The 16,718-nt window shown below is 40.8% G+C and overlaps 1 protein-coding gene across 1 annotated transcript in view; it reads left to right on the top strand.

The window, feature by feature from the left end:
- MALRD1 (MAM and LDL receptor class A domain containing 1) overlaps positions 1-11,089 on the top strand; it is a 266,619-nt gene extending 255,530 nt beyond the window's left edge. Inside the window, exons 18-19 of the mRNA XM_042472024.1 lie at positions 225-382; positions 10,970-11,089. Coding sequence (XP_042327958.1) covers positions 225-382; positions 10,970-11,089 — 278 coding nt within the window. The remainder of the gene's footprint in view (positions 1-224; positions 383-10,969) is intronic.
- The last annotated feature ends 5,629 nt before the right edge of the window (positions 11,090-16,718 follow it).

The following is a 16,718-nucleotide window of genomic DNA, read 5'->3' as shown; positions in this document are numbered from 1 at the left end:
ACTCTCCAGATGTTTGGCTGACAACTCCTATCATCTTGAGCATTGACTATTTGCCAGGTGGGAGTTGTAGTCCATGATATCTGAATTGTACCAGACGGGGTAAGATTGTTATGAATGATGAACTATGCACCACAGTGGCAAGTCCCTTCCTCCTTCCTTTTCTGTTTTTATACTACATTTTAATTACAGATTTTTTAAAATCCTGTATCATTTTTTGACTATAGGACAGTTCCTGTATCTTGAAGCCACATCAACAGGCATAAGAGGTGAAAAGGCCCATCTGAAGAGTGCTATGTGGACAGAGTCTAGCACTGCTTGCAGTCTAAGTTTTTGGTATTACACATCTTCAAAAGCAACAGGTCGTATCCAGGTTCTCATTACGGTAATTGTTTCATTCTGTTATATCTTCCAATAATTACTTGGTAATGCTACCATCTCTGTCAAAGTGATTTCTCCAGCAGTGAGTACTTTAGTGGAGCTGCTACTTGTCACAAACAGATGTTTCTTATGATAGCTTCATAGATCTGGTGTGCACGAACTCATCACACAATCTGCTTTTTCGCCCACCATCTGAGTTTCCTGATTTTTATACAGATCTATTTCTTTTTAAGTAACCTTTTTTTTTGGGGGGGGGGACTGAGAACTGTGGGGAGGGGCACTACATAACATGGTTCACATATGATTTGCAGGTTCTTCACTATATAAGAGGGCCATTTGAAGAGGGTCATAGCTCAGTAAGAGAATACCCGTCTTGCATGCAGAAGGTTATGGCATCTGCAGCTTGGATTGGTCAGAATAGAGAATTGTGAGTGAGATGGACAAAACGTAAGAATGTAATTATTCACTGAGAGCCAGTGTAGTGTAGTGGTTTGAACACTGGACTATGACTCTGAAGATCAGGGTTCAATTGCCCTTTGGGCCATGGAAACCCACTGGGTGCCCTTGAGTGAGTCGCACATTCTCAGCCCCAGAAAACCCATTATAGGGTCACCATATGTTGAAAGTAACCCAAAGGCACACAACAGCTACACATCATCCACTAATTTTCTTCTTGAAGAACAGAATGAATAATTTTAGCAGTTTTCTTAACACTGAAAAAAAAAAGGTTGTTGAAAACCACAGTTTTTGAAGCTTATTTGCAATATGGGACTTATTATGTGTGAAATTCATGTGTGCTTGCTTTGCAGCAAGAAGTTTTTTCTGCACAGAAAATAACATTTCTGCAAAGAAATATCCTCTGTGCAGAAAATCATTTTTTCTATACAAAATGATCATGTTCAAAGTTGGCACAGGTAAGTCCTAAACTGTACAGGTTATCATTAGTCCTCTTATTATGAATTATCAACACTAAAAAAAAGTTTTTCAGCTATTTCCATCCCTAGGATAAAGTCTGTCCTTAACATAGGACTTCTTCCTGCAGTGATGTATAGCTTGTTTATTGCAAAACTGCAAGAATATTTTTGTGCAAATTGGGCAAAGTATTTTGTGTGGGCTGCCTCATTAAAAAACGGATTTGATGGCTTGCTTGCATATTTTTTATAATAAACTGTCATTTTATGCTTGCTGTATGTGTGGACTTTGCTTCACAAATGGAGAAGAGTGGACTCTTATACAGACTGCAGGACTGGGTGGAGAATAAATGAGTCACTTTGTTGCTATTGCACGGGAGATAAAAATATTGTGGAGTTGTCAGTGAAGAATATCGCACAGCATTCTGAAAACGTTCTGGGAACCCGATGGGAACGGAATGCATTTCAGTTTACCACACGTATGTGTTCCCATCGGGTTCCCAGAACGTTCCCGATGTGTTCCACATGCGTTCCAGGCTGGGGACAGATTAGATGTGTTTCCAGCGAGCTGTAACATTCTCAGAACGTTCCATAAGAAGTCTGTGCAGTATTCTTATCCATTCCCAATTCCGTTCTCTCATTCCTCCGTCTCCTGACTGGCTGAAAGAATGCCCTTCTCTTTAGTCCTCCAAAGTTCTAGAGCGTGCAAAAATGTTTATTGCTCTCCCAGGTATGACGCAGCGCCCTCTTTGACAAAAGTAACATAGGTTTTATCCTATTTTCTACAAACATATGTCAGCATATGATGCCCCAATGTTTTATAGGGGCTTGCCTTCCTTCCCTCCCAAGGGAATCTTCGGACTCCCTTCGGAGAGAAGACAAACTCCAGCGGGGCTTGCCTTCCTTCTCTCCCAAGGGAATCCTCCCAAGGGACTCTGTATGTGTCTGCTTTCTGCACACACAGACACTCAAATATATATATATATATATATATATATATATATATATATACACACACACACATACTTATACAAACACAAATTATATATAAAATAGCTAATGTGTGCATATATATGTGTGTGTGTGTTCTCTGTACACTCACAAACACACACACACACACATATTTATATAGATAGAATTCATAACAGCAACTTTTACAAGTCCAGTGTTAGCAAAGTTGTACGGAGTCAAAACAACCACAGAGTGGAGACGTCATCATTACACAGTCCTCAAAACGAAATACGAATGCGCTATAGCAAAATGTTATGGGAACATTCTCAAGAAAAAGGGATGCGCTGTGCAATAAAATACGTTCCCGTTACGTTCCCATCACGTTCTACTTTCTTGAACGTGATAATACCTGTTCCCAGAATGTTCCATCTCGTAATGTTATGAGAACGATATGCGATAATCTTCAGTGTTTCAGCATGGTTTCTGGACACAGTAAGTGATCTGGGGAATATTCTGCGTACTACTGATGTGAAGGCACTTAGGACAACCTCAACTGCTGTATGTATTCAGTGTTGTTGTGGGTGCTTCCAAGTCATCTCCAATTTATGGTGACCCTTTGGCGACCCTCTTACAGGACTTTCTGGGGCAGAGTGTGTGACTCGGCCAAGGTCACCTAGAGAGTTTCCATGGCTGAGTGGGGAATTGAACCCTGATCTCTAGAGTTGTAGCCCAGCACTCAAACCACTACACCACTCTGGTTCTCATATGGGTTCTGTTTGCCTGGGAAAATGTACAGGATACTACAAATGATGTTGTATATTACATCTATGCTACTCAAGATTACAGTGTGATGCTTAATTTGCAATGGCTTGCAATGAACTTGCTATAGTTACTTTTTACTCTGTGTGTGTGTGTGCGCGCGCGCGTGTGTGTGTGTGCGTGCCTTAAAATAAGGAAAAACATAATGGGGCTAAACAACACCAAGCACCAGCAAACAGCATTTCCAAAGCTTTTGAATCCAATGCCTCAATGTGTGTGTGAAAATCAAATTACATGTTGTCCCAAAACAGTTCATTAAGAAATCTTTCCATCTCGGCTTCTTTTTTGTTTTACCTTGTCTGTGCAACATTTTCTTTTCAAATGACAAGCAACTGTCAGGGTTTTTGATACTTTCTTTGTGTTAGCAAAATGTTAGTTTTGTTTTTGGTCCCCTGTTGGTTGGAAACAATATGTAACTGTTGTTTTTGAAATTGTGGCATTTGTCACAAGAAAATGTTTGGCAGCCAATGTAAGTAGAATGAAAAGATAAAAACTGCACCTGTGCCATTTCATTCATGCATTTCCTCATTCTCCCCAATGTTCCAGCACCCTCATCTTTCAAAAATGACATGTTATCCCTACTAACCCATAAGGATGAAAATATGCTTCAGGCAGGATTCTTGGCAGGTTAGTCTGAAGGGTGTCATTTGGGTTGTTTTTTAAGTTAAAAGAAGTTGAATAGCTAGCTTTCTTACTATAATAGCCTTTATATAGATTTTGTTAAAATGCAAATACAATTGTGCTGTCTGCAGAACAGTGGCAAGTGACCCAGGAAGGCAGCCACACAATGGAGAAAGAAGATGTACACAAAAAGAGAAATGATCTATACATAAAGTCAATGAAATTATGGTTTGGATCTTAAAATAAACTAACAAGGAAACTCATGAAATTTCACAGGAAGAAGGTTAACCAACTCTTCTTCTTCCTGCGGACAACTGTGCTTGCTAAAAGAAAACCATGTTGGGGCCTTAAGGAGTCTTAAGAAAGTTCATGAAAGGTTAGCATCAGTGGGGGTTGGTGGTTCTGCTATCAATGGGGTGGTAAATCTGCTCCAGATTTTAGACTGAACTTGAAATGAACTATCCAAGATACTGTTTGAAGGATAAATGTCAGGGCCCTAAATAGATGTCTACTTCTTTCTTCTTTTTCCACCTCAGTCTAAGTTTGTTGTTTGGTTTTAAATCAGTGTTTGTCATCGGTAATGGACTGAATGAACTCAGACTCAATACAAATGACAGAGGTGCTCCTAGTCAATCAATAGTGGAATCAACCCATGTTGGATGGATTTATAGAATCATAGAATCATAGAGTTGGAAGAGACCGCAAGGGCCATCCAGTCCAATGGCCTGCCATGCAGGAAATCTCAATCAAAGCATCCCCGACAGATGGCCATCCAGACTCTGTTTAAAGACCTCTAAGGAAGGAGACCCCACTACACTCCGAGGGAGTGTGTTCCACTGTCAAACAGCCCTGTCAGGAAGTTCCTCCTAATGTTGAGGTGGAATCTCTTTTCCTGGAGCTTGCATCCATTGCTCTGGGTCCTAGTCTCTGGAGCAGCAGAAAACAAGCTAGTTCCCTCCTCAATATGACATCCCTTCAAGTATTTAAACAGGGCTATCATATCACCTCTTAACCTTCCCTTCTCCAGGCTAAACATCCCCAGCTCCCTAAGTTGTTCCTCATAAGGCATGGTTTCCAGACTCTTCACCATTTTAGTTGCCCTCCTTTGGACATGCTCCAGTTTCTCAGTGTCCTTTTTGAATTGTGATGCCCAGAATTGGACACAATATTCCAGGTGGGGCTTGACCACAGCAGAATAGAGTGGCACTATTACTTCCCTTGATCTAGACACTATACTTCTATTGATGCAGCCTAAAATTGCATTGTCCTTGTTAGCTGCCGCATCACACTGTTGATTTATGTTCAATTTGTGGCCTACTTGGATTCCCAGATCCCTTTCACACGTAGTCTTGTGCAGCCAGGTGTCACCCATCTTATATCTGTTTATTTCATTTTTCCACCCTAAGTGCAGTACCTTACATTTCTCTGTGTTGAAATTCATTTTGTTAGCTTTGGCCCAGCTTTCTAATCTATTAAGGTTAATTTGAATTTTGATCCTGTCTTCAGGGGTATTAGCTAATCCTCCTAATTTGGTGTCATCTGCAAATTTGCTAAGTATATCCCCAATTCTGTCATCCAAGTCAATGATAATGTTCACCTTAAAACTACAAGTTCAGTATTTTAACACATACCTACATTCAGGTCTCTCTCCTGGGTTTAAAACATCTTGGGGTTTTACTGCAGCACTGCAGCATACAGGCACAGCATCATTGTCCCCCAAGAGTCCCAGATGGATTGAGGGAGATTGGATAAAACAACAACAACAAAGAGCATGGGAGCATGTGTAGCTTTCTAAGGTCCATAGGGAGGTTTCATACTCCTAGACTATATTGTTTAATTCAGTATGAGTCCAGATTATTTATCCCAGACAGTTTCTTGGGATTTTTAAAATAGTGAAGCAGACATGCATTCTCCCCATTTGGATCGCTCTCACATTATTTGAATCAGATTCCCCTTTTTAAAGGACTGTCCAGTTTACCTGTAGTTTTTACTGAAGAATAACCATAAATGACCTTGAAGTTCCCCATCATGATATCTCCCTTGAGCAACAGGGTGAGCTGCCACACAGGTCATCTAGTCATACTGCTCTTTGTGTTGCACACATTACTGTGTTGCAATATGCAGTATTTTTATTAAAGTTATGGCAATTGGTTTATAAATGTGTTCCTAATGACAAGCAAATAGATCCTTGAGTAAATAAAGCCAGAAATCTCCCTGGAAGCCAAGATGATGAAATTGAGGATATCATACTTTGGCCACATCATGAGAAGGCCTGACTGATTAGAAAAGACAATAATGCTAGGAAAGGTAGAGAGTAGTTGAAAGAGAGGAAGATTGCACGCAATAATCAGGGAGGTCACAGCCCTGAAATTACTGGACCTATATAGAGCAGTGGAGGATATAGGGTCACCATGAGTCGGAGCCAACTTAAGGGCAGTTAGAAGCAAACACAATGTATAGATTAAAGTATGCAAATTTTATGTAAATCTATGTCCTGTTTTGCCCTTTTTTGGCCATCCTATCTTAAGGTGAGGCCTTCATTGGTAGTTATCCGCCCTCTGTAATCCTCCCCTACTCCCCAAGGTCAATTTTCTCAGACATGTGACTTGGAATGTGTGAATACAATTGGCAGAGAAGCAAATAGGTGCAGAATTAATGGGAAAACCAGTGGAACCATATTCAAAGGAGGCTGGAGCCAAACAAACACTGGGTCAGATTATAAGCCCTCCCATCACTCAAAGATACATTGGGATTGTATAGACAGCCCCAAAGGAGCAGCGTCCTGCTGCTTCTTTCTGTGCTGGATCGGGGCCATAGCAACCACACGCCACGGCCCCAGTCCCGTGCTTTGCCAGCTCTAAAAGAAACAACAAAATGCCACTCCTTTTAGAGCTGGCAAAACGTTGCCTTTGCCGCTGCCACAGCTTTTCATCGATTCTTTGGCACAGCATGTCTAAACGTTGTGCCAAAGAAACAACATGACACCGCTTGCCATGCGGACAGGTGTGCAGCGTGATGCTGGCATCGGGAATGAGTCAGCGTGGCAGATGTGCAGTCGCCATACCCTCACTTCAGCCCAATGCCATGCCAGCGTTTAGTGCTGGTCTGTTTAGCCCCATTCCATCCCTAGATGGTAACACTAGAATCTCCCCCAGCAGTGTAGGTATTGTGCTTTTCCTACATCTAAAGAATAGTAAAATTCAAGTTATTCTATCAGCTCTGAATGATCATACTGTCACTTTGAGAACAGCTCTGTACTTTTTTGTTTTGTTTTTATAATGACCTTTATCATCTGCTCAGCTTCTTGTCTATTCCTGTTGATCAAACAGCTGGTGCTCATTAACTAGATTTAATATATACACATTTAATTACTAGCTTTAACTATATGTTGTGTGAGCTGTGTTCAAAAATAATCAATGAAGGTTTTGTTTTTCCTCTGAAGTCTCAAACTGTCAGTACCCTACCTTATGTTAGAACACATATTGATTGACACAAGTGAAGTTAGCTTCATCTCAGAGATAAAATATGAGTTCTTTGGTGCATTGGTTCCAAAGATTTTATTCTTTTATTCAACATTCTCACCTACTCATGAATTCTAAAAGACATCAGGCAAGCTTTTTTCTGTTTATATTTGTAAAGGTATAAGAATGCAACATGAACGAACACAAAGAGACAGATTGGATGACATATGAGACGTAAGGGATCTAATACCTGCATGTGCCCTTCATTCAGTCAATATGTTTCTTCTGCCCTTAAATGAGATGCATACATGTATGTATATCATTACAAACTTATGCCAATGTATATCGGTATACAAATCATTTCTTGATTTTATCTAGAATATTGAGTAGAGCTGAGAAACTTTGGGATGTGTTCATGTACACTTTTACAAACATTATGGCAGACTTACATTCAACAACTCATCTGTAGCCATGGCTGATTAAGAGCAGTCTGGTGGCAAAGAAACAGGTTGTCCCATTCCTCCTTTAAAAGACATTTGGCTGGCCACAAAGGAAGGAAAGTCAGTTTCACAACAGCTTCCATCTTCTTCTCCTCTGCTTTTTAGATTTTTTTTTTTTACTCTTTTAGGGTGCATCTGTACTGTAGAAATATTGCAGTTTGACATCACTTTAAGTGTTGCTTTAATGCCTTTTGGTGACAAACCAACCAACCAACCCTGACTGCACAAAATCATAAATGAACAAAATTGTAATCACTTTGGGGAGACAAGGCTTAACAGCCAGATAAAGTTACCCTAAACAAGGACAGCCCCACAGCCTGCTGCAGAGCCAGTGGCAGAGCCATCATAAAGCTACCTGAATGTATCATTAGCTACAGTGCCAGAACTCCTTAATGGATTAATACTGTACTGAATCCATCACTTGGACATTGCCGCTTCTTAGCAAGTGTTATCAGCCATCACAGCTATTACCTTTTTCAACTAGCATAAGGCAGGGAGGAGACAAAAGTGCTGCTGTGTATAAATAACCCATTTCACTGGTCTAGATCCAGGTGTTGACAACACAAAGACTTTTAAGGTCCCACTCAGCCAGCAAATATTAAAACAACTTCTACAATATGGGGACATTCCCATACTGTGTTATCCATGTTATATTTCCCAAACCACTCTGTCTTTTAGTCAGATAAACTTTCTAATGGACCTTTCTTTTGTGTGAGCTTAGGCATCTCTTTGGATCCTAGCCATTAGTAATATCGGAGCATGAACTATAGCCACAAATGATGTTACTGAACAATATCCAGAAATAGTTTGAAAATCAGATCTGGGAGTGTCATCATGCTTTAAAGAACCCAGAAAGTTCTTCCCTGTCTTAGATTCTCATTGAGGCTAAGAAGATATTTAAACCTCTGCCTTCCCACTCATTCATCCACCCATACACTGCCTCCTACCTCTTCCCACACTCTTACCTTTCTTGCCTTTCTAGCAGAAACAGAACAAATGACTCTGATGCCACACTGCTATGGCTGTACAAATACTATGTACAAGTAGTCCTGATAGTTTTTCTAATGCTTTTTAGTCCTGCCATGCAGGTATAGCATTATGCTAGATATCAGAGAGGGGATGAGGGTTGGAAGGAGCATTCAGTTGTCTTGGCCATTTTGTAGCAAGATAAATGTAAGGGGCTGTGGGAAAGGAATAGTGGAGATAGAGGCTTTAATCCAGCTCTACAAGAGCTATCCAAGATGTTGTACCCTTTCCCCAAAATGTTGTTGTTGTTATATGCCTTCAACCTGTTTCCAACTTATGGCAAATAGGATAGATACTCTAAAGTTATCCCAAACTGGGAATGGATCCACCAGCCCACTGACACGTGAATCACCAGCTGCTTTTGCAACGGGATGACTGGAAGAAATGTGGGTTAAAATCTCCAGCTATGGAGGGGCTATGTTCTGTCCTTCTCCCAGTGACATAATTCAGGGCATGACTAGGTGCAAAACAGAAATAGGACTGGATGAAGGAAGGAAAGAGGAGCGATTAAATGGAGGCTGCTTTTTGCTGATCTTCAGTTGGAGGTGGATAGTTGTTCATTGCTATTAATGATCAGTGCCCCTTTTTGTTGTTCAGACATGCATTTGTGACACTGCTTTCTACCTTTAAGAAAGAAGAATGCAGTTTCATAAAAAATGCTACTATAGATAGTGGATGTCCTCTTCCATCTTCTTCTCCTCTGTTGGAATGACAGCTGTTCGGCTTCAAATAATATACATGATGGTAATGGGAGGAAATTTGGGGTTAAAGATATGCAATGAAGGACTATAGCAACATGATGGAGCACATGCTTTTCCTGTGGAAGGACCCTGGTTCCATTCCTGTTCTCTCCAGGTAAGACAATACAAGACTCCTTCCTGAAAACAAGGCATTCTTCTGGGGCAGGGGTCCCAAACTCCAGCCCTCCAGATATTTTGGACTTCATCTCCAAGAAGACTCAGCCAATCACCGCATACATGCAAATTTCCTTCCTACCTCATAATGCCCTCCCTGACAGCTTGGCCAATGATCTGGGATTCTGGGAGTTGTATTTAGTTGGACGTAAGCATTCATGGATTTTGTTATCCACAGGAGGTCTTGGAACCAAACCCCAGCAGCTACCAAGGCCCTTTAGAAAGCTTAGAACATCAACCACAGTGGTCCACAGAACTATTCATTTAACTCTACAGCTAGTGCCACATGCATGGCCAGGGGGTGGGTGGGTTCTCCAGAAGCTTTCCCACAATGTTTGACAGATCACGTTTGAAACTGATGACAGCTTCATATACAATTTGTGATATGCTGTGCAAATCTGCTATTCCAAAGCAGAGAGATATGTGTTTGTATGTGTGTAGAAGAATCTGACTGGAAGTACAGAAGCCCTTGAGTGACCCTAAAATAGCAATTTGGATCCTTGCTGATATGTTCTAAATTATCTCAGTGAGCTCATTCTACAACAAAAAGAATCCAGCTCTTTGCTAACAAGATTGATTTTAATTTCTCATACTGACCATTGAAAAAAATTAGGTGGCTATGGAAGGAGAACTAATTTACTTTACTGGAGACAGTAGAAGATAGTCATTTTCTAAGTGATTGTCAGAAAGGGTCAAATCAGGTCATATTTGGAATCTGTGCTTAGGCTGTCAGTAATCTTGGTACAGTATCCTGTGTAAAAGGTAAAACTACTTTCCCCCCATTATAATCTATATTTAAGACATGAAACTTTCCTTAATTAGAGCACCAATCCATTGTGGTTAGGTAAAAAAAAATCTTGGAGGGGAACAGCAAATGTGTTAGGCAACAGATTGAGGTATAACGATTCTTCTGAAGCTTTTCAAAATCTTTAGAAGGCTCCTCTAATGTGTAACAGGGTAAGCTGTTGTGTAGACCACAGTCCCTGCCTCAAGCCCATGGCCTAATGCATTTGCTATTCCCTTTGAGAAATGTGCCCTGCACTCTGGCTTGAGGCAGAGGTTGAGGTCTACTTAGCAGCCTGTCCCCACTGCACATCAGAAGAGCCTTCTAACACTTTTCCTAGGAGCAGCAGGCTATACTTGCCCTCATACCATGGGGGTGCATTTCTTGGAGAGAAATAGCAAATGTGTTAGGCAGTGAGCTTGAGGTGGGGGCTTCCTGTACAGCAAACATAAGTCCAGAGGGCAAAAAGCAGTAAGATGGGAGCATTGTTCAAAGGAGGAAAGCTGTTTTCCATTCTGTGATGTTTCTCAATGAAGTTAGGCCAGCAAGTTGGTCTCTAAAAATATATAAGTTGTGAATCAAGTCACTGTGTCATTTATTGTAGAGTCAAGTCCATGTCGAGTCATTGAAGCGACTTGAATCTGACTTGAGTCCAAGTCAATTGGCTCGAGTCAACATCACTGATGAAGCTGACACCAAAGAAAATTCCTCCCCTCGGGTGTGAATTAGTGATGGTTGAACTTTTTCCATTTAGAACTCTTTCTCCTAGAATTTGATCATCAGTCTCAGTGACAGTACTAAATCTCTGCAGACTTGTCTCTGACAGTAAGCTTTAAAATTATCTCTCAAGACTGGCTTGCCTATTTTTTTAAGGAAATTCAGCAACTAGGATATGTTTGAAGAGAGACAAGAATTGCCTGAGAAATGGATGTACTGGAACTTGCATAGCTGAACAGATGTAAAGATGCAAAATATATACTATGCTGGGACTGAAGCATCTCACAGCTTTAAGCTATCTGTTTAGGTCTGCATTTTCTACACTTACAGTGTCACTTCTCCAGCAAAAATAGCACTTGTTCTAGTGAACCAGGGCAATATAAAGTTGCCCTACCATCTGTCAAGTGAAAAGCTGTGGCTTATTTTTAGATTTTATTGTCTCATCACTTGAATTGCTCATCGACACCTTCACCTGAGCTGTATCTTTTAGCCTTTTCACCTTTTCCATCTTAGTTTTGAACTAGGTATATGTCAGAGAATGCATTTTTCCTCTCCCCAGATAGGAGCACTTCATTTACTCAAGAAGCATCTGTGTTCAAATAGGAATCTTTTGCTAGGAAACTCATTTCATTGATCAATGAACAGGGAAGGCCTTGCTATTCAGCATACCATAGTGTTTTGTCATATTTGAAAGATTTATCTGTGTGCAGCCTCATGTTTTTAATAGCCTGAATCAGGCAAAGGTTACCTTACAAAGGTGGGATTGTTTATTATCTAAAAATAGTACTTGTTAGATACTAGAACGTGCCCAGTCAACCTTGCAGCAGAACCCAAATCTTTCATTCTGCCTCTGGTAGAATGCTGCCACCCACCTCCCATAATCTTTTGTGCCTTAGGGGTCATTCCAGCTTAGATTGGGTCTCATGCAGGCTACTAACTACCTGGGAACAGTATACAAAACTTTCTTGGACGATTTCTCTTATATTTCTGAATAATGTCATTGCCTGTGTTAAGCTCTATTTTAACCAAAGTTAACTTGATGTAGTTAGCTTTGAATTAGGGAGAGAGAGAGAGATTGCTAGTGGTTTGACTGTTGGACTAGGACTCTGAAAGTCAGGGTTTAAATACCTACTAGGCCATGGAAACCCACTGAGTGGCCTTAGGTAAATCATACTTTCTCAGCCGCAAAGGAAGGAAATGGAACAAAAATTGCACAAAAAGCCTGGTGATAGGTTTACCTTAGGGTTGTAGGGTTGTCGTAAGTTGGAAACAACTTACAACTACAACAACAAGGTATATTCTCCGTCTTTATAAAGCCAATGTGGTGCAGTGGTTTGGGTGTTGGATTCTAGGAGACAAAGTTTTGAATCCCTGCTTGGCCATGGAAACCCACTGGGTGACCTTGGGCAAGTTGTACTCTCTCTGCCTTAGAGAAAGGCAATGGAAAACCCCTCTGAACAAATCTTGCCAAGAAAGCCCTGTGATAGGTTCAGGGTGGAAGTTGGAAATGATTTGAAAGCACACAGCAGCAACAACAACAACAACAACTGTTGTTTCTAAAAACATGTATGTAATGAAACAAAGAGAAAAGGATATTTCCTCCCCCGTCCTTATTCCATAAAACTAATATATATATTAAAAAATAGTTTTTAAAAAAACAACCTTGGGACCTCTTCTTTCTCCTCCTACTGAGCCTCTCCCCACTCATACCATATCTTCAGCATTTTAAAGGAATGCAGGTGAATGCCACAGCCCGTTTCTGTCAAAAGGCAGATGTTTGAAAAGCAATGGTGTCACTCCCCATTAGGGTATCACCTGGGGGAGTCCAACCCTCTCCGCCCAGTGATGCTCCTGCATGCACACACTATTGCCAAAATATAAATTTTGTCAGTTCGCAGTGGTGATGTGAATGCCTTTACCCTGAAATTCTTGCTTTGGTCATAATTAAAACCAATCTATATTATAAGCATCTGTGCTAATTCTGTGCCTGCCTCGGTTGGCATTCATCAGACTAAATATTTAAAACCAGGAACAGCACATAGCACAGAAGAAACTGATTGCTTTGATTTCAGGTGGAACTGCCCTCTCTTGCTGAAATTGTCTTGAAATTGGGATATGTTTACAGAACAGTCTTGGGCAGTATCAACTTAGGCTGTGAATTAGCTCATGATTTTCATCATTTGGAGGGGATGGCAGGTTGGCGTTGAATTTGTACAGTCTCTTGTTTTGGCTTGTTATCTATTTCCTTGAGATGTGTTGTTGCCTATCCCATGGGTTCTCTGGGCAAGATGCTGTTGTTGTTTTTCAGAGCAGGTTTGCTAAGAGAGTATGACTTGCCCAAGATCACACAGTAAACTTCGAAAGCTCAGACTGCATCTACACTGCAGAATTAATGCAGTTATGCACCACTTTAACTGCCACAGCTCAATGCTATGTCTCAGTGCTGTGGAATTTTGGAATTTGTAGTTTTGTAAGATATTTAGCCTACTCTTCAGAGAGCTCTGGTGTCAAAAGAAGCTACAAATCCCAGGATTCGATAGTATGGCACCATTACAATTAAAGCAGTGTCAAACTGCATTAATTAATAATGTGGCAGCAGCCCCAGTGGGAAGTTGAAGGCTTTCATGGCCGGCATCCATAGGTTTTTGTGGGTTTTTTGGGCTATGTGGCCATGTTCTAGAAGAGTTTCTTCTGGACATTTTGCCAGCATCTGTGGCTGGCATCTTCAGAGATGTGGGGATTCAAACTCTGGTCTTCCAGAGTTTCTTTCAAATACTCTACTATATGACCTTGGGATTAGAAATGATATTACTGGGGAGATTTTCATGTGTTGACTAGGGGGTGTTTCAGAGAGGAAGAGGTTTAGGTGCTGCTTTCCCACACCTTTCCAAATAGCAGTGTAAGAAGGCACATCAGAGCCAGTTTTGAACTTTTGAGGAAAAGCCACCTTCTCCACTCCTGGTGTGGAGCAATGATGCTTTGCAATTTGTGGCCCAATTTGTGAATGCCAAAGGGAATTTACGCAGCACTCAGCAAAACATGCGCTTGGCTGCTGCTGAACTATGGCTCTTCCCTATTCTATAATTCTTAAATTTGTACCTAGAATGCAAAAGAAATGTAGGCAGTATTCGTTCCCCCCAGGCAGGCAGCATTCCTTTTGATGGGGATGACAGCATTTCTTATCCCTTAGGTAAGCAAAGCAATCAAGAAGCTAGAAAAGGCACTAGCATTTCTGCCTGCCAGATGCTACATTTGGAAATCCATCTGTTATACTTCAGGACACATTGCTATTGTACAGACCAATACGGAAGCCCCAGGAGTTTTGGCTGAATGGCATACTGTTTCCCAGCCATGGATATTTTTCTTTTCTTTTCTTTTCTTTTCTTCTCTTTTTTTTGTCTTTGAAACACTAGGGACAAATGTTGGCAGATTTTTAAAAAATCCAATGGGGGGAACCCTTCTTTTCTCTTGTAAAGTATAGTGTTTTGGAACTCTAGTGCCAAGACATGGGCCACCTGCCTTGCCACTTATCAGAGTCAGAGGAGACAGATTTTGCAGAGAATAAGGATAATATGAGGAAGAATGGATGCATCAGTCTATTTCCCATCTATGGTATTAGTTTCTGGGCAAGGTACAAGGTGTTGGTGATTACCTTCAAAGCCCTACATGGCTTGGGTCCAGAATACTTAAGAGATCGCCTACTTCCATACTGTCCGTCCCGCACTCTAAGGTCCTCGGGGAAGAATCTACTTCAGCCAATAAAATCTAGGCTAAGTTCAGTCACCCAGAGGGCCTTTTCCATCGCAGCTCCGAAGCTATGGAATGACCTGCCGAAGGAGATCCGTGACATTTCTACTCTTACAGCCTTTAAGAAGGCTCTTAAGACGGATCTCTTCCGGCAGGCCTTCCTTACCTAGTTCTACTCCCCATTTACTGTGACTTATGTCACTCTGTCCACCAATTCTTCTCTTAAATTTAATGAGAAGAATTAAATTAAAATTAATTAAAATAAAATCCTTGCCTCAAGAAGAAGAGCCCTCCCTCCATGACAACATCATCAGACCTGAGAGGGAGTGAAAAAGAGAGGCCCAACTTCCATCAGGCCTAACTGTGAATGTACTCACTTTGCTCTCTTTAATTTTATTGTATTTTATTTATTTATTATATTTTCTTTTCTTTATTTTTACTGTTGTAACCCGCCTGGATTCCTTGTGATTGGGCGGGCTATAAATAAATAAATTATTATTATTATTATTATTATTATTATTATTATTATTATTATACTGTCCATGTGTTCATTCCTCGATTTTAGTTTCTACATTCATTTTAAACATTGTACACACATATTATTCCAAAATATCTACTTCATTGCATTCCAAAAGAGGCATTTTCTGTGCATTTTGAATTGCAAATGACATCTCAAACTCTGAACAAATGCACATGTGGAAGAATCAGCATGCCACAAGAGGAATGGCACATTTCAGTTGTGATGACATGGTACCAGAATTTCACAGCTCTTTTGACAAATTGTGAAATTGGGCATCATTTTGCCATCTTTCAGGGGTCTGGTAAAATTCTCCCCTGGAGACAGGGGCACTAATTTTAGAAATCAAGGCATCAGGTCATTCCCCACTCATTCCACCTATGCTGGTGGCAAAAGCAGAGTTCTTCCTATAGTTATACAGCCACCCTTTTGATTTCATTAGACTCTTCCAGGATCTGAATGCAATGTCTTTGAAAGAAATGCCTAGGGAGAAATAGTGCCAAGGAGAACTGGGGAAAAAATAGTGGCAGCTGGATAAAGGATCAGCCCTGTGAGCTTTCCTCTTGCTACCACCACAAGCAGTATGAGTTGATAGAAAAAGGGCAAAACATTCCAGTACTCCTTTATAAAGGTGAGAAATTGACCCATCCCAAATTTCACTATCCCCAAGCAGAATTCTCTCTGGCTCAAGGACGGCTGAAACAGAGGATTTGTCATACTCTGGGGTTCTCCACCAGGATTCCATTTGCATGCCTTGTTGGAAAGTAGTGGGGACCAGGACAAGCTGTGTCTGCATGGTGGGTGGCTTTAACAAGAACTTGAGTGTTTGTCCATAGCCTCCAAAGAAAAAACTTCAGCCCACATCCAAGTCTAAGGTTCGACCAACATTAGATAAATGTGAATGTACCAGTAACCTATGGTTGAAATGTACAGAAGCACTTCACGCTGAAGGTGAACCTAAGAATCAGGTCGGCCTAATGTTGTACCTGGCAGATCATGGCTCTTCAGGGCCTCAAATGGAGGTCTCTCCCAGTACTAAATACCTGGGGAGAATTAACTGGACAATGCAAAACAGAAGCAAGGAACTTCTGCATAAAAATAATATGCTATACAGTACCTCAGTAGAATTAGAACCCATGTTTTCTACTCATGAAACCAATTCCATAACCCATTACCAATAATGTTGGGGAGGGACTACAGAGGCATTTCCGGAAATCACATTTCCAGTACAGCTTCCTTGAGAATTCATGCAAAGTTGGGTTCATCTTGCTCTTTTGTATTCCATTAGAAAGAAAAGGCAGCATAGCCTTCTCTTTTCAATATTCTACATAAAATGCTTCATTTACCAGTTTAATGCAGAACCCATTTGATA

The sequence above is a fragment of the Sceloporus undulatus genome, chromosome 6 (genome assembly GCF_019175285.1).
Source record: "Sceloporus undulatus isolate JIND9_A2432 ecotype Alabama chromosome 6, SceUnd_v1.1, whole genome shotgun sequence".
Classification (NCBI taxonomy): domain Eukaryota; kingdom Metazoa; phylum Chordata; class Lepidosauria; order Squamata; family Phrynosomatidae; genus Sceloporus; species Sceloporus undulatus.
This window is presented reverse-complemented; position numbering and strand designations above follow the sequence as displayed.